This window comes from Diuraphis noxia, unplaced genomic scaffold, assembly GCF_037042655.1.
Source record: "Diuraphis noxia isolate RWA-SAM2 unplaced genomic scaffold, SU_Dnox_SAM2 contig0005, whole genome shotgun sequence".
Lineage (NCBI taxonomy): Eukaryota > Metazoa > Arthropoda > Insecta > Hemiptera > Aphididae > Diuraphis > Diuraphis noxia.
The window spans coordinates 37,907,754-37,934,017 of NW_028301715.1; the positions used below are offsets into that span (position 1 = coordinate 37,907,754).

General features: G+C 29.5%; 3 protein-coding genes across 3 annotated transcripts; 1 reads left to right on the plus strand and 2 right to left on the minus strand.

Moving 5' to 3' along the window:
* The first annotated feature begins 65 nt into the window (after positions 1-65).
* Rrp4 (exosome complex component Rrp4) lies at positions 66-3,235 on the plus strand. Its single transcript, XM_015524347.2, has 6 exons — positions 66-372; positions 743-980; positions 1,065-1,199; positions 1,265-1,438; positions 1,508-1,636; positions 2,979-3,235. Exons 1-6 carry the CDS (start codon positions 251-253, stop codon positions 3,057-3,059), a joined length of 879 nt encoding a protein of 292 aa, XP_015379833.1. The 5' UTR covers positions 66-250; the 3' UTR covers positions 3,060-3,235.
* On the minus strand, positions 3,181-21,849 carry LOC107173709 (GTP-binding protein Di-Ras2). The gene is made up of 3 exons (XM_015524345.2): positions 21,575-21,849; positions 15,805-16,176; positions 3,181-5,782 (listed from the first exon to the last, which is right to left on the minus strand). The coding sequence occupies exons 2-3, from the start codon at positions 16,108-16,110 to the stop codon at positions 5,495-5,497; spliced, it is 594 nt and encodes a 197-aa protein (XP_015379831.1). The 5' UTR covers positions 16,111-16,176; positions 21,575-21,849; the 3' UTR covers positions 3,181-5,494.
* On the minus strand, positions 5,811-10,177 carry LOC149055279 (uncharacterized). The gene is made up of 3 exons (XM_089228783.1): positions 8,380-10,177; positions 8,061-8,314; positions 5,811-7,986 (listed from the first exon to the last, which is right to left on the minus strand). Exons 1-3 carry the CDS (start codon positions 9,262-9,264, stop codon positions 7,698-7,700), a joined length of 1,428 nt encoding a protein of 475 aa, XP_089084909.1. The 5' UTR covers positions 9,265-10,177; the 3' UTR covers positions 5,811-7,697.
* Positions 21,850-26,264: the final 4,415 nt, after the last annotated feature.

Here is a 26,264-nt window from a genome sequence, read left to right on the forward strand (position 1 = left end):
GCGCGTTTTTTTTTCCATAAATCCGAGTGTTATCCTTATCACCACCATCGCTAACAGTAAGTTTAACACCATGCAGCTCAGCATGGTACAATATGCTTCAAATCACAATCAAACATCATAATATTAGGAATTTGAATTTTTGTATACTACAAACATTTAAAAACAAAATATGATTATTGTTTGTTAGGTATCATATTTAGTTATTTTACTTTATTTTACATCGGCTGTGAAAAAATACACAGCATCCATCATGAATATTTCCATAAGCTTAGCGTCAAAAAAGACCCGGCATGCCGTTCTGAAACCTTCATCCAATCCGCCGATTATTTTTACTCCTGGTGAAAAAATTAGAGATCAAGCAGGATTTATGAGGTAATCATTAGTACACCAATACGCATAAATTATTTTTCTGGTAAATTATTTATATTTAAAGAATTTTAGAACACGCTTCTCGCGTTATAGTCTGTACGAGTTATAACACAGTTAATACTACCTACCCCACTATTGCAATATCAAATGAAAATAACTAATACTATGTTTTTGTTTTATACATAAAAAAATAATAGTTACTAAGTACATAGTAAGTTATTATTTTTATTAAGGAAATTAATAGTTACTTATAAATATGGAAGTGCTTACTGCTTACCACCAAATCATAACTATACTTGCATACCAACAAAATAATTTGTTTATGCTACCTCTGATCTATTATCTTAACTTTTTTAAACTATTATCAATTTAGAGGTCATGGAACTTATGTATCAGCAGGATCATTGAAGGCGACTGTTGCAGGAGTAGAACAAAATATTAATAAACTAGTCACGGTTAGTCCATTACGGTGTCGATATAATGGAGAGATTGGTGATGTAGTGATTGCTCGTGTAACAGAATTGGTGCATAAACGTTGGAAAGTAGATATAAATGCTAGACTGGATGCTGTGCTACTACTAACATCTATTCAACTACCAGGAGGAGAATTAGTGAGTTAATGTTAAAATTTAAAAATAATACTACCATGTAATTGTATACTTTGTATACAATTATATTTATACTCTTTTAAATAGAGAAGAAGAGGTATGGAAGATGAACAATCAATGAGAAGTTACTTAAGCGAGGGTGACTTAATCAGTGCTGAAGTTCATTCAGTATTTGCTGATGGTTCTTTATCATTACACATGCGAAGTTTAAAGTACGGCAAGGTAAGAAATTGTACAATTGCTTAATTTACTGAAACAGACATTTAACCTAAATTTTGTTTTAATAGCTTGGACAAGGAGTATTAGTAAAAGTACAATCTAATCTTATAAAACGTAGTAAAAATCATTTTCATAACTTATCAGCTGGAGTTAGTGTCATACTTGGTAATAATGGTTACATTTGGATCGAACCAACTAACGACAATAAAGATCCTGTTGGATTTGAAGTTGATCTTCAACAAGTATATTTAATTATTAATTTAATTTTTGTATATCATTCAAAATAAAAATGACTATTATTATTTTTATAGGTAGTTGATATTGGTGATAGACAAACAATCTCAAGAGTACGTAATGTAGTATTAGCGTTATCTTATTATAAAATGCTTATATATGATACAAGTATACAGTATGCATTAGAAGAATCAAACAAGTATACTGTAAGTATTACAAGTAAAACATGAATAGAAAATTGTTATTGTTAATATATAATGCTAAATTATAAATAATAATATTTCTTAATCTGGACACATTTTCTTCCCAAAATTGAATTAATGAAAAATATATTGCATAAAATATGTATTTTATTAAAAAATAAAGTATAATAAAATTAAATATTAGATTAATTATTAATTTAAGTCTTACAACACTATAATAATTAATAAACTATGTCTGTCATAAAAATATTACTACAATAGAATTTTATTTTTTTATTTTCAAATGTATTACTGTAAGACATAATTAATTAGAATTTAAACATCTCAATAATTAAATAGTTGTAAAAATCATAATAGAAGCTTAAAATCTATAATACACTCAGGAGAAAATATCCATAAGTAAAATATAAATTGCTTAAAATATTGTAAAATCATGTTTACAGAATAACTAAATGTAGATTATAGCACAATATCTAAAAATGAAAATGTGATTAATTTAAAAAAATCTAAATAACACATTTAGTTTTGATTTAAAATAATTTGTTCTTTTGACTTACCTATTTTATTGTGTTTTACTTTATCAATAATAACCATACAAAATGAAATCAAAGAAAAATGTATACATATGATTATAATAACTTTAATAATTTATTAAGGATTCTCAATATCACAATTTTTACTTATCTAATTTCTGATCTTAAATTATAAGCGTAAACCTAAAATCCAATTCCAATTACTAAATCAAATTAACATAACATCATAATTCTATTCTTTTGTCAATAATATTACTTGTTTGTATCAATTGAATTTTAACAGCTATTTTAATCAATTACCATGTTGTAATGGGAAAATTATAATAATTATATTTAACGCTGTATTTCATATATGTTTTTTCTTTTAATTATATTTATTAAGTGAAATAATTTTTTAGAATTATAAGGATAAGAATAGCAATTTAGGATCAAACTTACCATATATGGATAATATGTAAAATGGAAAATAAGCTTAGGAAAAAAATATGATAAGAACAATTTTAGAACTTTGCATTAACAGTTACATTTTGATTTGCATTACTTAGATCTTTCAATTTTCATTATAACAATTGCAAAGTCTTAAAATTCTGATTTAAGTACACATTTAACATCAAAAGCAATGTTATTACAAGTTAATCTTGGCTTGTATTACTTCCATTTCAATTAAACAAGAATATTATATACTTATGTTTATACATTTATCTTAGTAAAATACATATTAAACATTATTCAATTTTATTTGACTTAGTATTTCAAAAAAATCTGAATTATAACTACAGTAGTAATGAATGTAAGCTTCCTTTGTTGTTTAGGTATCAGATTTGTTAACTGCAGAAGCTTGTTACGATATTGTAAATCTTACACGCCATCGTTTACAAGCTATGGATGAATAATAAAGAAAAAAAGCATGAAGACTCTAATAATATACCAGCGTTTTGAAGTATTTATTTTGATACTTTAACTTTTTATATGACTATATTAAATAGGAAGTTATATTTTGTGATATGTTTTCTAAAAAAAAAAAAATGAATTGTGAATTAAGTTCAATAAAAATTATAAAAAGTTAAAAGGTTGACAAATATTAAGTATAATAGTTAAACATATTAAATTACTTGATGTACTATTCCTCTTTTAGTGAATTTATGTTATTGTGTTAGTTTTTGGATTTGCCATGAATGATTTCACGTGTGAGCACTTAAACATTCAATATTACTTATTTACTGAACGTTTTACAACAATTTAAAGCTCCCATATAAATGTTTAAGTAATAATCAATAATATTTTGTTATATGACAATACAAACTGAAAAAAAAAAAATTGTTAACTTTTTCTTTTATAAATTCTTATTGAGCATTAGGCTAACATTACAATAATTTTTTTTTTATATTCTATAAAATACCAAAAAAGTATGCAATACCTAATTAGTAATTATAAATAAATATCAAATAATTATGTTCCCATCCGTAAGTTGAATATTTCAGCTAATTATTAGCCTATTAAATTAATAATTTAATAATAATATGTAAAAATTAAAAAATGATTCAATTATACAAATGATAATTATTTCATTGAAATTAATGAAATCTACAAACTATAATAATATTATATAAGTGAAAATACAAAAACAATAAAATTGTGTGAGCGTAAAATTAACAATGATAAAGAGAAAATTATTTTCAGGAACTAAATGTTTTTATTAGAATGATTTCCAAAAATCACTTCCAATTTTTAAAATTGATCGACAATACACTTATACAACTAGAATAACAAATGAATCATAATATAAAGCTGTAAACAATAATAACATGTTAAAATATTTATCTAAAAAAACAAAGGTTACCAAATGTCATGTATTTAAAAATATAATTATAATATTGTTGACTAGGTAACTACATTGTTTATTAAAATATTATGTACACGGTGCAACATCAATATATAATTCTTGTCTTTATAAAGAAAAGCAATATTACTTGACTAGAAATATTAAAAAATAAAAATTGTTAATGTTTTTATAGTATTTATGAGTGTTATATACAGGAAAATTTGGTACACTACAACTGTATATAACATTCATTACAATAATTTAAATTTAGTGATGATAAAAAAAAATATATATATACAGGGTGATTCTTTTATCATGGACCACTCATTATTACAAAAAGTATCAATGTTTTTGAAAATATTTTTTTACAAAGTGTCATGTTGTTTAAAAAACAACGTTTTTATTAAAAAATTATATTTTTAAATATTTTTTATCCTTATAATTTTTTAAGTTTTTTACTTTTTTGAATGACAACCTAGAGTTTTAATTTCATATTCCACAGCAGAATAATTTTTCTAAGTATTTTGATACGTAAAAATCGAATTTTGGACGAGTAGTTTATGAGTTATAAGTATTTAAATTTTAGAGAAGTGGAGTAGTGGACAAACATTTTGCGGGGTGACCCTGTACCACTCCACTCTGCCAATCTAAACTTTAAATACTTATAACAGTTATAACTCATAAACTACTTAACTAGACTAAGACTAACTCTAAGACTTGAGTAACTACTCGTCCAAAATTCGATTTTTACGTATCAAAATACTTAGAAAAATATTCTGCTTTGGAATATGAAATTAAAACTCTAGGGTATCATTCAAAAAAGTGAAAAACTTAAAAAAAATATTTAAAAACATAATTTTTTAATAAAAACGTTTTTTTAACAACATGAAACTTTGTAAAAAAATGAGTGATTCATGTTAAAAAAAATCACTCTGTATAGTTTATATTCTGTACGCTGAACATTACTCGTAAAATGATGTAATGTATAAAATCTAAAGTTGGATTTTTGTCTCTCTCAAATAATCACTGCCCAAATCAAACACATAATACTGCATACATAATAACTCAAAAAATGTTTATTCTATGGTATTGTGAAAACTGATTTCACAGAAGTATTTACCATATTCCCTGTCTGACTGATATAGTAATTATTATGGATAATAATATGTACAAAGTAAATCCTATGCACTATATCTTTGCTAGGTGTATATGTCTATGTCATATACAACTGAAATTCATTTTTATATTTGCACCTCCAAAAAAGTCCATGGTATAGTTGTGTTGTAACATCATTCTAAAGTACTAATCTAAATAAATTGGTGTTGTCAGCACTTATCAGTCTCACTAAAAAAGTTTTAATTTAAATTTTACTGTGACATTTTATAATAATTCTCAATGAATTGTGACTTGACAGAATGAAAATTATTTTATAAAATATAAACAACACAAATGTAAAACTATATCCCCATGTCCGATGATAGTGTTTTGGTAGTACATAATATACTACTACATGAGCGCGCATTTCTCCCGTATTTTACGGCCACGCATGGACTTTTTTTCGGGCTGCAGCGATATGTTCCTATTTTTCTCCAGATTAAGAAGCTCCTGAAACAGCTCCTTAACATTGTGGTTGGTCTTAGCTGACGTCTCCATGAAATGACAGCCCCACCGTCGAGCCTCAGCATCACCTTCTTCAGCTGAAACTTCTCGAGTATCATTTTCATCACACTTGTTGCCCACCAACATGATTGGTATTGACGGAAGCTCTGATGCACCTTTGGTCTCTTTTATTACCTGTCAACAATTTATTGCTTTAATCACAAATAATGATTCAAACTTGGTTTGAAGTTTATAATAAACTAACCATAACATAATAGTAGAGATAGGATGATAATAATTTTTTAATTTATATTTCCCTTTTTAAACTCTGACTGATAAATGTATTGATTTACAATTATGTGAAGTTTTTTTTTGTCTCTGTCATCACCTCTTGGGGCAGTAATAATAATTTGGTTTTCTACTTCAGCTTTTTTTCTGGTAAGAAAGTAAATCTAGTTAGTACTTAGATGGGTTGAATAAGTAATAACCGTAGAAACTTTAAATGTTGAAATCCTTATTTAATCTATATTTATACATGATAACATTTTATTTTTGCGCTATTTATAGACATTTAAATTTTACTTTTTTTTTATAAGTATGAATATATCAATTTCAATCAGTCAAAAAGCTTGAAAATGTGTAATAGGTTAATAGGTACAAGATTCCACATAAATTGTTATAATAGCGTTTATTAAATAGATATTAAAGATACATTAGAAAAAAATTAATATATAAATCAATAAATGTCTAGTATTAAAGAATTATAAAACTATATTTGTATCAGATGAAAAAACCTTATACGATATAGCCATATCCACCTATATGTAGGTACCTATTAAAGGAATAACCTATTTTAAACGTAAACTATCCTTAGTGAATAATATGTGAATTTATTATTGTCCGAAGCCTTTCGCGCAAATAAACATCAACCACACAGTGAAGTTTTCCTACCCATATAATAATGTATGTACGTAGGTACACTGGTACACATGCATTACCATGCCCATGTAACTCGAATAACGAATTGTACAAACAGTTGCCGGCAGTGTGGTTTTCCTGTGGGGAAGAAAAATAAAAGCAACCGAAAACCCTTCAGCCCTCTTCCCATATTTAATACAATCGATAAACATGCACCATTTTTTAGTTCCTATCTATATATCATATTATTTATAGTCTGCAGTATTCTTTAGAAAAAATGCTGGAATTCAATAATTGATGGGTCAGGGCGTACAATGTACCGCGTCGATCTGTCTAGATTTCGACCATCACAATATTAAAGTCTGGCTCGTAGCCTTATATATATATGTTACCTACATTTACTTATATTTACACGATGAGGGCCAAACGATAGCACAACGTTTATGTGCAATGTGCAATGTATAATTATATAAATGTGTCTGCGTGTTATAGTTACCCAGACAACAACTACGGGCTGACATTTAAATTAGGTACCTACCTAGTGCAACGATATTGTCGATATTATATGAAACGGCTGGAACCCGATTGAGCACAGTTTACCTTTTTCATTACCCTATTGAGCATAGATACAATTAAACAATAGAAATCCAAAATATAACACGATTGAGCATAGAAATACGTACAACGTTGCCATTTCACACAGAAAAATAAAAATTTAAAAAAAAAATTGAAATTTTTACAGGAATTATTTTATAATAATGATCAAGCTATTAATTAGTGTATAAAAATATAAAATTAAATTATTTTACAAATATATACAATATACATAATTTATGTCCAATACAGATTAGTCTTAAAGTTAATAATAAAATAATAATTACATAATATAATAAACAATAGTTCATTTTTTTATAAATATATATAATATAATTCAAGTCCTATACGGATTAGTCTAAAAGTTAATTTACCTATTGATGTAATAAATTGAGTATAATTTTTTTTTAAATAAAAGTGTGTGTAAAAAAACGTTAATAATAAAATAATAAATAAAAGTTCATTTGTTCTATAAATATATATATATAATTCATCTCCTATACAAAAAAAAGTTAAAGTTAAAAGTCTTAAAGTTAATTTATATATTTAATTTGAATATTTTTATTATGCTATACAATATGTATTATGTGTCAACGTTTTAAAGTGGTATCCCTAAATACTTATTTCCCACTTTTAATAAATATTTTAGTAAATCTTTAGAACATTTATTTCTTAAATATTCATCGTAAGCCATTATAGTTGCATTAATTTTTTGCATTTCAATAAAACTCATACTTTTATAACTGTCGGTTTCAATTGACCGAATTTTTGTCATCGTTTCAGCTTGCGTTTCTTGTAAAACTATAATTACCAAGTGTATGTGTGGGTGAGACTTATAAAATTGTGAATTGTAAGTTCTATGAAAACTTTCAACAGCGTTTGTTGTTCTAAAAAAAAACATTTCATAGAAATTAAATTGACATTTTTTTTATATTTAATAATTAGACTTTGGATGATCTACCTTGGATCAAACATAGGTTCTTTAGCCCATATATTTGGGGGAAATGAAGATTCATCATCTATATAATTATTGAAAACATAATCGCTAAATTCTGAGCAGACTTCATCATTTGGGCAGACACTCATGAGTTCGACGAATGCATCGGCTACTTCATGACTAGGAAGAAAAGCTAATCCAAAAAAACTCTTAAGCCAATTTCCTAGTTCGTCGTTTTCTTTTTTATAGGCTATTCTGAGAATAGAATCGCTGTTTATCTATAATAATAATTAAGAATACAATTAATATATAATTTTTTGATTTGAAATTATTTTGTTCTTACTTTTCGCCACCATGATTGTCCTAAATGAAACCGACAAGCTATTAATTGTACATTTTCAAAAACTTCATACGCGGCTTGGTGGGCTGCCTTTTCAAAGTCAACGTGTAATTTTTTTAATATGAACTGACTTCCTGTATATTCTACACATACGTTTTGTAGGAATATCCACATTTTTTTATATGTATCTTTTGATTTTTTAAATAAAAAAAAATAAACCAATGGCAAATAATAGCCATTTTTATATCCATGAATAGAATATAGTTGTTCAAAATATTTGGGTGCATTATTAAATGTACCATCGGCGAAAAAATCAATACAATCATGCTTAATCATAAATTTTAGGTTGAAATCACAAGTAATACATACAAAACTATTGTCTTCGGGAATATGTATGAATGGTTGTCCACGAAACTTAAAATCATCTTGAGTTTTCATTAAATTCAACTGTAAAAAAACGTCTTCCGGTGACTTAGGCAATTTGGAAAGTACTTTTATTCGTCTATCGTACATAGCTTTACGAACCGTTTTTAAATCTTTATGAACAATTGAAGATTGTTCTAAATTATTTAAAAGTTCACTTCTGATCAACTTTAAAGGTTGAGTTGATAGTGACTCTTCAGCACGTCTTTTACAATTTTCACGTAATACTTGCCTTTCTAATTTATTAGGTGAATTTCCTACATGATTATGTTGTCCACTTGATTTAATAACGATATTTTTATCTGGCCCAGAATAAATCATAGCTGTACAATTATTTTTTGTGCACCGCCATTTTAATAACTCGCCTTTTTTAATTAATCCAATAAATCTGTACTTAAAAGCACCAACATTGGCTAATTCTTTTCCTCTCTCGGATAAAATAACTTTTATTTCACTAATGTCCATCGCGTTCTATGTATATAAAAAAAGTTATCTAAAACAAAACGGTGTAACGTACTAACGCGTAACGACGAACGACACTAACCACTAACGCCTGATAATATTGAGTCTAAGTTACTTATATTTTGCCATTTTGGCAATACAAAAGCCCACTTCTATATGACTATATTATATTATGTAGATAACAAATAATATCCAATCTTACAGTCGTACAGATAATCTTAATTGGCGTAATCGACAATGCATGAGTGTACCTATTTTGATTTTACGATTACGTCGATCCTAATTTCCTACACGACTCGTATATTATTTATCGATTAAACTCGTGCCGCTTTTCAAAATATGGGAAACCACGATTGAAAATAATCACCACGACTAGTAAAGCACACAGATTGACAAATATTTCCATTTCATAGTACTAGTATTTCAAAATACGCGTGTAGTCTAGCTGGTTGTAGTCGGACAAAAAAATTGGCAACGTTGCATTTATTTGACTGTGCTCAATCGGGTTGTTAAAAAATATGGACCGTGCTCAATCGGGTTTTTTCAAAATAGGGACTGTGCTCAATCGTGTTTCACCGTATGAAACCGTAGTGTGGTAAATATTAATTCTCAAAATATATATATTTATATTGGCCATGGTACATATTGTAGGAGGCACATGTGGACTAGGACTACTCAGTAAAGTTGAAGTTAAATATAATATACTATATACCTACCTAAAGTACTTATGTATATATCAATATATCGTATATTATTGTTAAAGTGAGCTAGCCTACCTTAACATAGCTGTTGTTATTGAATCCGTCGAACACTTCAATATTAAAAGTATAGGTAGCTAGATATCCGCGACAGAAACATAAATTATTAAACAGTATACATAATAATTTATGCTTAGATTATTTTTATTTTTATTTTTTTTTTTGGGGGGGGGGGGGGAGAGGGGAGTTTGGCAATTTTTGTGTCGTCCTTAAATTCTTCACGTACTATATTTCTAATGAGTACCTACCTAATAATAAAATAAACTAGAACCAGAAAATGCTGAATGTAGGTCGTTTCGTTTTCCCACCCACTTGTCAACGAAACAACGTTGAAAACTTTAAGAAATGCTCTTGGTCTTGAATAAAATTCTTCCCTGTTTTTCTGAAAACTTTAACCTGCAGTCAGCATACTGCACAGAATCTTTCTATTTGGATGACAGATACAGCGATTTATCATAGATTTTAAATTTTAAGACACATCCAGTTGGCTAATTTATTGCATACATGCTTTCTGAATATTATAAACTGTAAATTACAGTCTGTAATAATATAACCGATGATTGTGTTTTAAATTGAAAATAATTTAAAAACTACCCAATAGGTATTGAGTGCCTATCATTAAAGAATCAAATACACAATTCCGTAAATGTATTTTACTGAATACCTTTTGAATAGTAAAGACAGCAAAGTATACCAAATTAACAATAGAATACTAATTAGTATTATTGTATCTTTTGAGATTGAATGACTACTTACAGGTATTAACTACGAAGTCACCGAGTGCTGGAAAATGTATAGGTACTTTTAGAAGTTTTGAACAAAGAATATTGATAAGATCATTAAAAGTCTGCAGGATTTATTAAACTACAGCAAACCGTTGAGTAGGTAATCACTCTACTGAAAAGTTATAGGTGTCGACTGTATCTCATTATCGAGTCACTGTAAATTTTAATTCAATGATAAATTATCATGAATAAAACGTAGAACGTTTCTGATCGAAGATAACATTGCTCAAAAGCTATATAATGTATTTAAAAAGATACCATTTTAATTTTTATATTTATAGATTTATTCTTATAATATTTATATCCTTACAGAACTTATACGTATTGTAAAATATTATATTTACAGATTGTATAATAAAAAAATTATATACCAAAAAAAAAAAAATAATAAATATTAATAGTAATTCAAATAATAGAAAAATATGTATTTAATCATATAGGTACCTATAATAATAAATTAATATATGACTATTTTATAGTGATAAGGATAAGATATAGATAATCTATAGGTATATATTATGAATAAAATAGTTTAACTAATATGTTCTAAATTATAATTTATAATATTAATATAATATATAATGTATATTGTATATAGGTACCTACAAAATCTATAGGTAATTAGGTATTATAGTGACTTAGGTACTCTTGAGCAATCTTTTTTCAATAATTTTTAAAATAATATATTAATTTTTCTATAGCCTGACAAAGCATCTTCACTCAGAATCATTTTTTTTTTATACAATTAAAAAACACATACCTAACTACATACACATACAGCGACTTACTGAATGACAAAGTATATGCGACACCTATTGCTAAATCTACAGCAGAGTGGTTAGCTATTTTCCCTCGTTTTTCAAACGTACCTACTGAAGATTTTCATTTTTTACCTTCCATAAGTACCTATAGTAGATCCAATTTTCTACCAGTAACCTCCCTTAAAGTTTACGATCGGGGCAATCTTTCTACTTGATAAAGTGTCTTAAAAAATAAAAATACATTTTAAAAACAACATTATAAAATCAATACATTATTTTCTCTGCAGAGAATCTAAAATAATACGTCACCGTCATGAATTTTATTGATGATAGGTATGATATCTCATATTTCATGTGTATGAACAATATAGTAATCAATCATTTCGGTAAGTTCTTCACTTCTTCAGTGTATTAAACAGGATAAATGTAAATACTATATGTATGTCAAATGCAAATTGAAATAATATGTCGAGCCTGAGATGCATGATAATTATTTAACGCCTTTAAAAAAAATATAATATCTGTTTCACTTCAAAAAAAAAAAAACTCCGTCATAACATTATTTCCAACACCCGAGAGGCCTATACGAAACACTCGCATCGGACCGAACGCAGACACCACCAAATACCAATAACATTTTAATATTATTAAGAAAAATCTAAATTGTACGATTTAATTTAAATAATAAGACTTAAGAAATTTCAATCTTATTAGTGAAAAATTTTAATTGTTATAATAAATAATGGTCGCTGCTATACTGATGTTAATTTAAGATCATTAGTAAAAATAAAAATTAATCCGGAATTTATATTATTACCTGCAGTTACTTAAATAAAGGAATAACAATGAATATAATTTTAAATACCTACCATAAAGAAACTATTGAATTAATTTATTTTATCGTGATTTGTTTTGATAACTAGGTAGGTAACCTATTGTACATTGATGATTGTTATTAAATTTTATTTGTGTGTAATTAATAATTATCGTTATTATTATTCAAACTCATTAATGTTTTTTTTTTTTACATTTTTTAAACCACCAAGAGCAAAATAGGATTTTGATATTATACATACGTATATATTATTTTAATATTTAATATTAATCAAATATTTATAATATTTCAATATTTCTCCTATTAACTATTTATTCAAAAGACAGCAAACCGACAAACCGTATCAATTTTAAGTTCACCAAATTGCTACTAGAGTTTTAATTTTTATCCTAAGGGCATGGTAAATATAACCTAGCGACATGACTATCTTATAAACATTTTACATGTATAATCAACATACATGATCAGAACTAAGAAACCAAGAAAAGAACAAACATTATACATCTATATATAAAATGACTTCAAAATTGAACCCTTTAGACGGGTTAAAAGAGTTATATGATATAAAGAAGAAAAAATGTTCGTTTAATCTGTTTAAGCACTGAAACTATTTAACTGATTTTAAAATTTTTTTACCATTAGAAAGCTACACAATGCACAAATCTATGGGCTATATTTTATCTAGCTATAAGTGGCCCTTACATTTTACTTGAGATTTTTTATAGAAATAATAAATATAATAATAATAATAATATTAAATATATTTTTGTTTATTATATGGTTATTATTGGTTATACAATTCAGTATGGATGAATAAGAAATTAGCAATTTGTTATTAGGTATCAATTTTAAAAATTGTATCACCTTTGCAAAGCTAAAAATACGATAAAATATTATGATTGAAAATACTTTTAGTCTTGTATTTTAAATGACTGTTAAAAATCGTTTATGGAGATTAAGATAGGGTAAATTCACGGGAATTTGTCACGGGGAGTTTTGATCATGACTAGTTGGGTATAAACGACGAATTAAATAAAAATGTTGAATAATATAGAATCGGTATTTCTAACAGACAACAACGAAGCGCACGGGGATCAGCTAGTATACTATAATTTTTGTTTTATTAATAACGTACCCACCTAAAATACCTAAAACCCACCTACTGTTTTTTATAATATAACAGTTATGTAAGTAGTAAGTGACAAAATAATGATTAAAACTTATAATATAAAACAGGACAGCTATAATGATATTTCGATATTCATATAGTTATTATTATTTCTTACAATAAACATACATACAATTACACAAAATAACATATAAATATATTAACTATAAAAAATATATCTTTAAGCCTAAACTTGTGATAGATTAAACCAGGAATTCTCAAACTTTTATGAACACTGTACCCCTTTTTACCAATACATTTTTTTGGGTACTCCTTCACTATAGGTACTAATATACCTATATCTATAACAAATTTAGTTGACCTGACTCGTAACCTGACTCGTACCCCTTAACAAATTTTGAGTACCACCAAGGGGTACGCGTACCACAGCTTGAAATTCCCTAGATTAGACAGTAGAGGGAATATTATAGGTACTATCTATCTAAATATTATTTTATTTATCTCCTTAACATCTACGAATACGCACATTCCTGCAATACGCAACTGTATTGTATATCGTAATATATTATATTATAATATATGTAGCCTACACGACCACAACCATAACCATGGCCCAAGAGTACTCTTAGAAATTCAGAATAAAATTCCACTCGGGGCAAGATTAAAATCCAATAACCAAATGATAGTATCTATATGTATTATTGTATTTTGGCATTCTATCCAACTATATGTATATTATATACCTACTAAAATAGCTTTTTTCACTTTTTGATTTTATTAATTAAATTATATGCCAAGGCCAACATGTCAACATCGAGCAGTAAGTCATATAATGTACATGCTTCGAGTCTCAGGTGCTATTTCATTTTCGTGTATTGCCAATACTGGAATGATTCCAGTGGAATCGTAAAACCAGATGCACGAAGATAGAATGGTAAGTTTGAGGCCTAAATGACGGAAGTCGTTTAAAAAAAAAAAACTCCGAGTCGAAGGAGATTATCCTAGACACGTGGCAGAACAAATGGATGAAAAGAAACCCGAGGGCATTTACATAGTTAACCTGTACACTCCAATTCCCATGCAAAAATCTAGGTCAGACATACGTCCGTGTGACAAGGAAGCTATATAACAGTCTTGTATAAAAATGGAAATTTAGAGAGCGCCTGGAGTGCGATTAAGGCGCAAGTGTTCATGTTCATTCACAAGTCGATGCAACACTTAATTTTGAACTGTCAGATAAGAAGATATGACTGATATTTGAAGAACTTCTCCATAGGCGCAACTAGGGGGGGTGCTTGGGGGTGCTTCAGCATCCCCAGCCTTTAATTTAACACCCCCAGATCAAAAACATTAAAAATGGAAAAATTATATGAAAAAGTTTTTTTTGTTTTACGTAAGGTTGTTTAAATATTGAAAGAGATGTTGTTAATAAAATTACTTCTTCAGAAATATTGGAAATATATTCCAATTCCACTAATAAAAGAAAAATATTATTAGTGTAAAATAGTATATTATATATTATGTAAACATAGTATTATTACCTAACCTTTGAGATGATTGTGCCTCATGTAAGTGACTGCTAAAAATGTAAATTCCGTAATTATTTTGACATCAGTTATTAAAAAAATAAATATTATTTATTTGTTTATACTAGGTCATTATTTGAATCACCTTAATAATAATATAGGTAATATACCTAATGTATTTATGAGGTAAATATTAGCTAGTGTGCTTATGTTTTTATAATGCATTTAAGATTGTTTATAGTAATTATAAAATTGAAGTAGGAACTTGGGGTGTGGGGGCGTAGCCCCCGCGAGTCTGTTTCATCCACATAATTTTAGCACCCCCAGTGTTTGGCCTCTAGTTGCGCCTATGGACTTCACTAAAGTAACTCTTTAGACAATGACCTAACTAAATTATTTGGATGTTAAAATTTAATTATGCGAACGTTATAGGTATCTAATGTGTGTTATTTTAATTACCTAGTTGTTTATTTATGTTAGTTGCAATAATATTTTAATCTGTTATCTAATAAAAATGCTATTTATTTAGGTGCTAAAGTTCATTGTCATATGTATAAAATATATGCTATTTAATTATGCGTATAGAGTTAACGAAATCTCGGATGGAGAAGAGGGGTGGTCAGTCGGTCTAATTATATTAGCTCCCTCCCCTGCAGCGGACATTCTTGTCACCATCATATAACCACAGATCGCGGCATCCATAAAACGTAACCAATAACCAAATTCAATACCGTAATGTGTGTACAAACCTGCCATATAGGTCGGAGTTCCTCGAGAGACTGTCTGGAAGTGCACGAGTACACCAGTATGAACGCGTGACCCTTAGACATGGACAAGCGCTGCATGGCGGGGAACTGATGCGACCCGGTCGTGTCGGTGATCTGCAGCGTGCAGATGTTCTTGTTGCAGCTGATCACCTGTCGGTACGTGTCCTCGATGGTCGGTATGTACGATTCGCGGAATGTGCCCTTGACGAACCGGAGCACCAGCGAACTCTTTCCCACGCCGCCCGCTCCGAAAACCACCACTCGGTAATCGTTACTCTGTTCCGGCATTACGACGTCGTGTCGCGTCAATTACACGGCTACTGATAGTTGCAGGCTATAATACGCGTGCTGCACCTATATTATACAATCATATATACCAACAAGACAATTATTATTTATTGTGGTAAGTAAAATGAGACCAATATTTTCTTCTACAATAACCCAGTGATACTTTTAAAGTTTTAAATATGATTTCTGGAATTTTAAATATACTTTTAGCCTTTTAGGCCGTATTTTCAAATTCTCGATATGAATGTACTACTTAAGGAACCTTTTCTGCGGAGATACAAACTTCTCTTTTTCAAATGAGAATTATTCGCTTTAGAAGGATATAAGTACTAAGGACTATATAATCCTAAGTTTGAAAATTTTAATAATTGAGGAACTACTCGTTCAAATTTTGAATTAGGTACCTCTACATCAACTTTCAAAAAAATTATTCACTAAATAAATTACTGTAAAAAATGTATTTAAGTAGTTCAAGACCCCCAAGAGTTAAAAAAATATTATGGTTTTTAAGAATATTTGAAAATTACAAAAATTATAATTTTAATAAACTCGATGTTAAAGGGAAAAAATAGGTTTGCTGATGCACATTGTAAACGTAAAACGAATGATTTATTGACACGTTATTATTCAAAGGTTATTATTATATAGAGTAAAAATGTTTGAAGAAAGAATGATGAAATCTAAATTGGAAAACTAACCATGGATACGCAACCAATAATTTTCAGATTCTTAATATTCTAAAAATATTAAAAATGATAGTTATACCTAAATTATGTTTAATGGATTTATTATAGACCTATATAATAGTATCCAACAATTGTACACAATATACCACGCGTCCACGCCTAAGCATTACACCTAAATGTGTCATATTCAAAATGTATAAAACAAAATATTGCGTTCACTTTATGGCAACAAAAAAAGGGTTATTAATTTATTATATAGAACATATAGGTATACCAGATACGGTCGCCATTCGTACATTTCGATAAATATCTAACGGTATACGATATGGATTAACTACGTTTTTCTTTTCGTCAATTTTATTGTTTTACTTCGCGTTCTTTAACTGTAAACGACATTTGCCTTCAAAAACATCGATACAAGAATGATAGATAGGTACTTGTTCAAACTCGGCGTTTCCGGTAAGTTCTTTATTATGTCTCACCGATGAATCAAAAATCCTGTAATTCCCTTCAGTAACGTTAGTTTTCAATTTTTAATTTTAATATAAACAACCGAAGTCTAAGATTAATGAGTAATGACGGTATCTTAGAATATAAGTGTTTTAAATATATACTAAAGGCTTGTTATACATTCATACTAAACAAAGCACCAATACATAATCAAACTACAGATGTATACATATGTTGTCACTGATTTAAAATATAAATAGGTATTAAACAAAATATCCACACAATATTAACTACGTAAAATAATAAAAATATTATCAATCAAATAACAACTAAATTATAGGTTAGGTTGAGTTACTTGGTATTTTGTACTTTTATGTAATATTTGTTAAGTTAATAAAAGAAAAATATTGGTTAACACTCATATTTGATCTCCTAAAAATGATACTCATATAATTACATAGATAATATGTTTACAATCAGTGTTAATTAATACAGATTTAAATCATAAATCGTTCATAAAAAATATCAATTACATAATTCAATAAAATACGTACATTTTACATGATTTATGATACAGATTTTTTCATATACAAATTATAGTTAAATTAATATTTATTTATTCTTAGTTGAAAGTTATGACATTTACTTTTTTATACGCAAATTGAAGATGTATATAAACTCATTTTCAAACAATTATTTTGCTTGATTTTAATTTTAATATTTATTTTTCAAGATTAAAATATTTCTTTCATAAAATAAATAATGGCAAACTTTAAACAATTTTAACAATGAAGCAAATTATCTCGGTATTTATCTCTGATAAAAGTGTTATTTAATAGTAATTAATAAGCAACTAATAAAAAAAACCATTGAAAAGAGGGATTAAAATAAAAAATATTGTTGATTGAATAGCGAACTCAAAAGAAGATACTGCTATAATACAATATTTTGTTGGTAAATAAAATTCAATATTTTAAATGTTATTATTATGCTCATTTAATAATTTCTCCTTTTTATTATTCGTTAACACAACGATGGAATATACAAATAAAAATAATTGGGTCATAATCAGGAAAAAAAGTATTTTGAATAGATGCATATGCATCAATATATTATTACGAAACTATAAATAGATGTTATTGGTACCTACCAATTTTTAAACATATTTTCATATTTTAATATTAAAATATAATAAATCTAAATATCTAGCTATCTTGCTACCCACAACTCTTTAAAATATTTTACATTTTACAATATATTAAATTCTTTAATAATTACGCTATGCTATGAATATCATGATGTACCTCATAAATGGCTACATTTTATATTCGATTAATTAAAAATCTATATAAAACCGCACAATTATACAGTTTCAAAATAAATATAATTTCAAAAAGATGTTATTAATTTTACCTATTTTGAAACATAAATTATTAAGTTTTATGGTTTATCAATTCATTTTTATGTTAAGTAGTAATCAAAAATAATTTTCTTTCTCGATAAATTTATTTAAAATAATCCACTACATCAATTTTTTTCTTTTATGCAATTAATGCATTATAATGTATCAGTTTCAAAAAAAGTTTAAAAGGTTTATTTGCTGTCTAAATGATCAACAAATTTATCGCCGGTGCAATTTAATAATTAACGATGTACGATATATAAGTATAATTATTTTATTTAGTAATAATTAACAAGCAGTGCTTTTTGAATACAAAATAGGTAAGAAACTTTATTGGTGATAGACATTAACTCGTTTTTGATAAAATTGTTTTTAAATTGGTGAATGTGAAATATGAAATGATTTAGTTAAATGGGGAACTATAATTATATTCATGTACCTACCCAATAGTTAAATATTATTTTTTAACTGAAAGTTAAAAACTTGTAATAAATTAAAATCAATAAAAAACATATTTTAAATTTTATACAAATTCCATATTGTGTTCAGTAGTAAATTTTAATTATAACTATTGTAAAAATTGTGTTTATATCAATATATCACTTACAAATATACAAAAGGAATTTCTAAGTGTAATATTATTTTTTACTATAAACCAAACGTCTCAATATTAGGTACTTTAAATTTTTATATACACACAATATACTTTTAAGAACTATCTGTTAAATATATATAAATATCGTATTACTTTAAAGATGACAAGAAATTTTCGAGCTAATATTTTTTTTTCTCTATATTTGTTCATTGAAACGACCCGAGATCTTTGTCAATGCGTATCACAAGTGGGCAGTAGGGAGATCATTTGATCTATTTATGTATGTATGTATATATCACTATATACATGATACTATACTCCTTCTCCAAGAGGAGACATGTGCGGTCTTCACTCTCAGTGGAGTGGGACCTAGTTGGAAACCGAATGACGCAATCGGACGACAACACGAGAAATTATAGTGATCACGTAAACCACACAATTTTTTTGCACTCTGTTATGAACCGATCATTGTGTGAGTCGCAATCAACTGCGTGACCACTGCGTAGTCAATCCGGCCTCAAGTTAACATTAATTATTCAACTTTTTAATAAATAAAATTAAACTAAGTTCGAAATGAAGGACTGAAAATCGATCAGGTTAACGCATTTAAATTGCAACACACAGAAAACAAAGAGAAAGTCGGAAAATAATTCGCTATGAAGTCTAAAAGCGTCATTTTTTCTCTTTGTTTAAAAGATTAAAGAATGTATTGAAAGTTTGCAGTTTGTAGTTTTCCAGTAATCCACCCATTTGTAAACCTATTCATTCGGTTTTTCAGGTAAACTTTCATTAAAATCTGACAACCTTTTAAATAGGTCACAGACGGCGCATAAAATAAACAAACGAAATGTGGGTCACCAAATTAAAAAATTCATATCTCTTGTCGATGGCTCATAAAAGTGTACCTTTGCCTGATAAAGCATTCTTTTTCTATTTTTCTTATGGTCTAAATATAATTTCAAAATTAGCAAATATGTATCATAAACAATAATTCATATACATGTGTACATGATGATAAAAATGTGTTTCACGATCGTTAAATGCTCATCAATCCAATACGTATAACACTATAACAGTACCTACAAATCCCGTAAACATACCCCGCCAGACGACATGGCCATAAAATAATAAAATATGCACTATATAGCACGTCATGCACCGCCATTAATCATTCGAAATCGTCTAAACTCGATTCATTATTCGACCGTTAACTGCAAATGCCAGAAGGGTACACGTCTTATATATTCTATCTGCAACAGCAGTTAACCCCAGGGGCCTAAGTGTTGTAAGTATAACACTCTGTAGCCGCTCCAACTGCAGAACGCCACACTGCTTTTGAAATATAATAATATAATGTCGCTGCGTATACAATACCATTATAATACGTATTATATTGTACCTGCTGCAGAGGTAGCCGATCGACGAAATTCGTCACTTTCGTGTTCGCCAACCGTAAATCACACGATACCCATTCAAAGTACGCACAGCGAACGTGCACATGGTCATTAACATACGTGACGTATTGCGGAGTAATAACACACACAAACACACTTATATATAGGTAGTATATAATCATGCTGGGTAGTTCGTTTACTGCAGAACATTTGAGCACCACGCACTACAGAGCTAGGTACAAGCGATATATTATTATAACTATTATAATATTATACTTGCACATGTGTATCGATCGTTTTCACAGCATAATGTAATATGAGTACGAAACTACAAAAAAAGGCAAAAATATTATAGTACTATATAAGATTAGTAGAAGCGAACCTATTTTTGAATCATTATTTGCGTATTACTACGATGTAAATAATACACACATAACTACATAAGTCATTGTTTTATAACTTCATACTAACTATATTACACTACTGTATGACCACTTCAAAAATATGTATTTCGGATATAACGGATTCAACGCAATATCAAAATCGTGTACCTATTTTGTGGTGGGCGTGAATGGGTGATGATCGGCCAAAGATCTCGAACAGTGGCGTACATGGGAATTGTTGTTGCCATTATTATCGGGTAAGTAATATTGTTTAGGTGCGTGGGCGGGGTGGAGCGTTATAATTATGAACATACAGCATGACGTATGTTTTAATTGAGCCTGATATCTAACTATACGCCCCTGCCTAGAAAGTCCTCCTCTAAATTTTGTCATATATTTCTGTTACACTCTGTATACCACATTGGCTCTTTAGAAATGTTTTGTAGTATTTTTTTCTATTTCCTAGGCGCTAGAAAAACAAGTCGTTGGCTAAAACTGTCTCCATAATAACTTACTATGCGTATATAATAAGTATAACATAATGTTATACTGACCTGCGATCACGTTTAGACTCTGCGGCCCCACTCGCGTCCTCTTCTTAAGACGACGATCTGACGCGAACCTTGGCTGGGCGTAGAGCGGCCGTATTATTATAATCACAACTGTTCGTGTACACTGTCGCTATTACTGTCGCCGTCGCTCTCGTCGTGTTCCTCGTATCTGCCGTGCTCAGATCCGCCGGAGCAGCAGCTGCCGCGGTGGCCGCGGAGTTGGTCGTCTCGGTCGTCGTCTCGGTCGCCGCGGCCAACGCCGCCACGTCCATAACCCCGAGCGCAGTAGTTATGATCGGCGCGCGGCGAGACAGCGGACGGGACGGACACGCGACGAGTACGGTGCACGCGCCGGTGACGGATGTGACTGCGCGACGAGGACGGGCGCGCGGACTGGGCGCGCGCGGATCGAACGCTGGTGGCCGCGTACGATATTATAACGACGACGTTATTGCGAATTATAATATTACGTTTTCTCCGTCGCGCCGCCGTTGAATAGGGATCGCGTGCGCTCCTGTATTAAGTATAACAACAATTATATGCGAATCCGTGTGTACAGTATACGTGTATCGGATGATTCAATTGTCTCCGTCAACAGGCGTGTACGGTTCTCTTGCACTCTGAATTGTTTTCGATGTGTCGTAATATAAATATCAACTACGTGTCTCGGATGTGTCCGGACCGGACGCTCGGACGCGCGCGTGATATTTAAAATAAATAAACAGTAATAGTATAACTGCAACGACAGAGTAGTAATAATAGTAATAATAATGATAATATTAGTGGCAATAATATTTCGCGCGCACGACCATAGAGCAACGGCGCGACGGTGGCGGCGGCAGCGGTCGTCGTCGTCTTCGTCCTAGTTCGGGGGTTGCCGACGAATTTTATTTTATTATTATTTTAGATTTTTTCCTCTCTTTTCGCGTTTAACGTTTGCGTCGACCGTGTGTGTGCGTCGCGCATCGGTTGATCAATACAAAGACGTAGTCGGAGGCGTCAGTGGACGCGGGGGTGTGCGCGTGTGTGGGTGGTCGGGGGTGGTGACGGAACAGTGTACGGGGTTAAACGGGTACGCCGGAACACCCGACTCCGCGGCCTGGTCGACCCGGTCAACGGCGTATACATAATATAATGCAATATGTATATAATATGTACACAGGGTGATTCGCCAAACACGGTCATGCCCCCGTTACGTCCTTATTTTGACAATAACATGCTGCAATTAATGTAATTACAGTTCCATTTGTATATTGATATTATATATGTTTTTGAATTTTTACAAAGCTGCAGGTACTTATTAAGACCCAGAGGCGGTTTGAGTATACTGTTTTTGGTGCACTGCACCACCAATGTTAGGGGGGTGGGTGGTCTTGGTTGAGCATGTGCTGACCGCAATGTTTAATTTTAATGTTCAATAAATGAAAAAAGTAATTAAGTACCTAATCAATGACATATGATAAATGATAATCGTGGCTGAAACTGTTGAAAGCGTCGAGTTAAGAATATAAGGGCCTTATAATTATAAATTATAAACTTATTAAAAAATATTTATTTGTAATTTCTATTATGATGGTTGGGGGGGGGGGGGGTAAGTGGGTGTCTATATATTGTCTTGGCGTCTTGCACCACTAAAGTATAAAACAGTCAAACCGCCTCTGCATTTAAAAAAATGAAGATATATAAAGCAGTACCCTAGATATATTATGTCTACTTTACTAAATTTATAACTTATTGCAGAAATAATATGCTGCTCTTGGGGTTTCGAGCAGAAAAATTAATTCCAGAATCAGTCGAATTTCACTCTCAATACGTCTAAATCATAAGACAAAAGTGATTTGCTAAAAGGTTCGCAGTAAAAACAAAAATTACCCTATATATGTGGCACAAGGCTTCTGAAAAATTCATTAACCATACCGGCGCGCGGCGCATACTTATATAAAAATTTAAAACATATTTATATATAATAACTGGAGCAGTAAAACGTTCGGTAATTAGAACTTGAATTCCCACACACGAAGTGGCGTAGCCAGGATTTCTACAAGGGGGGGGGGGGCAAAACAAATTAAATAAATAACATTCAAATAACAGTGTTTTTAATTTTCCAAATATTTGGAAAATATTGATGATAATGACACGCTTATCAATCTACGGTGTTTTGATAAACATTACATTTTTTTAAATTATTATACTCTCAACCGGTATTATATACAGAGTCAAAATGAATACATTTATGATTATTTTTATATGATATTATATATCATATGATAAGGCCCATGGGGGACATGGCCCCTGTGGCCCCCCTGGCTACGTAATTGCACTTACGTATATAATATTATTATAATCAAATAGTAAATCGAGCGTAGGTGGGCACGGTCTGCGGATTACCCTGTATACACACGATGGCAATGGGCTACGTGACGTCACGGCAGTGGCGGCAGTGGCAGCAGCAGCAGTGTCAATGATATTACGCGCATGCGCCCACGACTCCAGTGGCGGTTATATTATTACGATAAACGCATAATATAGTAGCCGTGCCGCCGGCGCGAAGCGGACGATCCGCCGCTGCCATTAATGGAAACGACTACCCTCCAGTTTCCCGCCACCCCTAACGAAAATCACATCATCTGCGGCGGCGCGTTACGTAATAAATACAGTAAACTATGTAATAATATTATAATATAATATATAGGTGATATTATTTTTCGGCCAAAACGAAAAATCCCTTTGAACGAGCTCGCATCCACACGAGTACTACTATTTATATACCTACGCTCTGCTGTGCCCATTGATGAGTTTTTTTATTTCATGAGCGCGTGGGTTTCACGGTAAACGTATACATAATGGTATGCAAAATAAAAAAGTATGTATATAAAATGTATTTTGTATTATCGTCGTTGTCGCCACCCTCGAGACTACTATAATGTATACGGCGAGTGCAATCCGGCGGACTTTATTATTCATCCATTAACTTTATTGTTGTTCATACGTATAATCGTATAATAAATTAACAAATAAGAATACAATCTATTCCGTTAAATGTTTTGTATTTGTATACATTATTTTATTCATTCGCACATATAATATTATATTGACGAGATAATCAATATTCTGAGGGAAATAAATATTTGAATTGTTTATATCACCATAGGCAATCTAGTATTCTAGTGACTGAATTTGCTATTGTTCGTTCCGTAACTTAAATTAAATATTTATATTATTTACTTTACCTCACTTTATGTGATTAAAATTTTAAAATTTAATGTTGCATACAATTGTTTTGTTTATATATATTTTGCCAAAAATAATAACATAAATATTAACATATTTTGAATTTTTATTAGATACAAATCCGTACCCTAATAATAATATTATTAGGTAGGTGTAGTACTAAATGGCGCACATTATAATATTATTATAATATGACACGCATCCGTTCGACCTCGCCGACACAGGTGCACTAAGTTTGACTATGCATTACGCCGTGTGACGAAAAAACAAGCATATTATTTATTATACGCCATTAAACGATATCATATTATATAAGTCACATATTTTGTCCGAAATCACCGCTCTTTGATGAAATAATTATTTTGCGATTTTTACGATTTATTTTTTTTGTTATTGCTACTCTAATTTACATAACATCATAAGTCATATACAAAAACATAATTAAATACCTGTTTTATACAATATATATGTATTGCTGAACACATCAATCGTTTCATCGTTCCGCAAAACTGCCTTTAAACAACATGTCAACAACTATCAATAAAAATAATACATAACTATCAATTTTACTGACGTAAAAAGAGCATGATTGATCGTTTTATTTTTCGCCATGTAGACTCATTTTATAGCAGTACGATCAAAACCAAATGCAGGTCTTCTATTATTAAAAATGACTTAAAGATAATATAGTAGAAGGTAGTATTATTTCCCCAGTGTGGTTTAAAATTAATTTATGTAATAAAAACTTTACTTTTATTTCTTTATTACCGTGACTAATCAATATTTAATTGGATAATACAGTTCTAAATAAATTTTGAACCACTGTATCTTGGTATTTTAAATAAATACTTAATATTATTTTTAGATATGACACAAAAAACCAGTTACGTGTAAAAATATGTATAGAGTGGTTCTCCAAGCAACCCCTTTTATTTATTCAATAATGCAGCTATTCAAAAATCAAAATCTGATTTTTGGAATATTTTTAAATTAAAATTTTAAGTTTTATAACGATAATAATTTGTAAAAATAAAGCCAAGCCAAGTATAATTCCAGATCCAATGTTACATATATTTTATATTATTGTAAAATTATTTTTAAAGACTATTATCATTAGCATAAACTTTTAATAACTGAAAAACTAATCGATCGAATTTTGAATTTGATAGATAAAGATATTTTTAAGATTTATATTCACTTAATGATTTAGAGAAAAAAAGTATTATCAAATAACACAAAAAAATCAAAAATTTCTATAAGTGGTCTTTGAGTATATACTTAAAAAATATGAAACTAAGAATTTTAATTAATTCATTAGGTACCAAAATAAAAATGGCCACGAGATTCTTGGTGAATCACGCTGTATATGCATTTTATATTATATACACTGCAGGGACTGTAACCGGACAGAAAATAACCGATTATAGAACCGGGAACCTTGTGTTAATTACTAACCGTAACT

Bases quoted from the DNA above. Each gene is read 5' to 3' on its own strand.
- Rrp4 (XM_015524347.2), top strand. From the start codon at position 251: ATGAATATTTCCATAAGCTTAGCGTCAAAAAAGACCCGGCATGCCGTT. The intron at 373-742 runs GTAATCATTAGT...TTATCAATTTAG, and splicing joins GATCAAGCAGGATTTATGAG to AGGTCATGGAACTTATGTAT. The intron at 1,200-1,264 runs GTAAGAAATTGT...TTGTTTTAATAG, and splicing joins GAAGTTTAAAGTACGGCAAG to CTTGGACAAGGAGTATTAGT.
- LOC149055279 (XM_089228783.1), bottom strand. From the start codon at position 9,264: ATGGACATTAGTGAAATAAAAGTTATTTTATCCGAGAGAGGAAAAGAA. The intron at 8,315-8,379 runs GTAAGAACAAAA...TTATTATTATAG, and splicing joins GACAATCATGGTGGCGAAAA to ATAAACAGCGATTCTATTCT. The intron at 7,987-8,060 runs GTAGATCATCCA...GTTTTTTTTTAG, and splicing joins GAACCTATGTTTGATCCAAG to AACAACAAACGCTGTTGAAA.
- LOC107173709 (XM_015524345.2), bottom strand. From the start codon at position 16,110: ATGCCGGAACAGAGTAACGATTACCGAGTGGTGGTTTTCGGAGCGGGC. The intron at 5,783-15,804 runs GTTTGTACACAC...AATTGTTGACAG, and splicing joins AACTCCGACCTATATGGCAG to GTAATAAAAGAGACCAAAGG.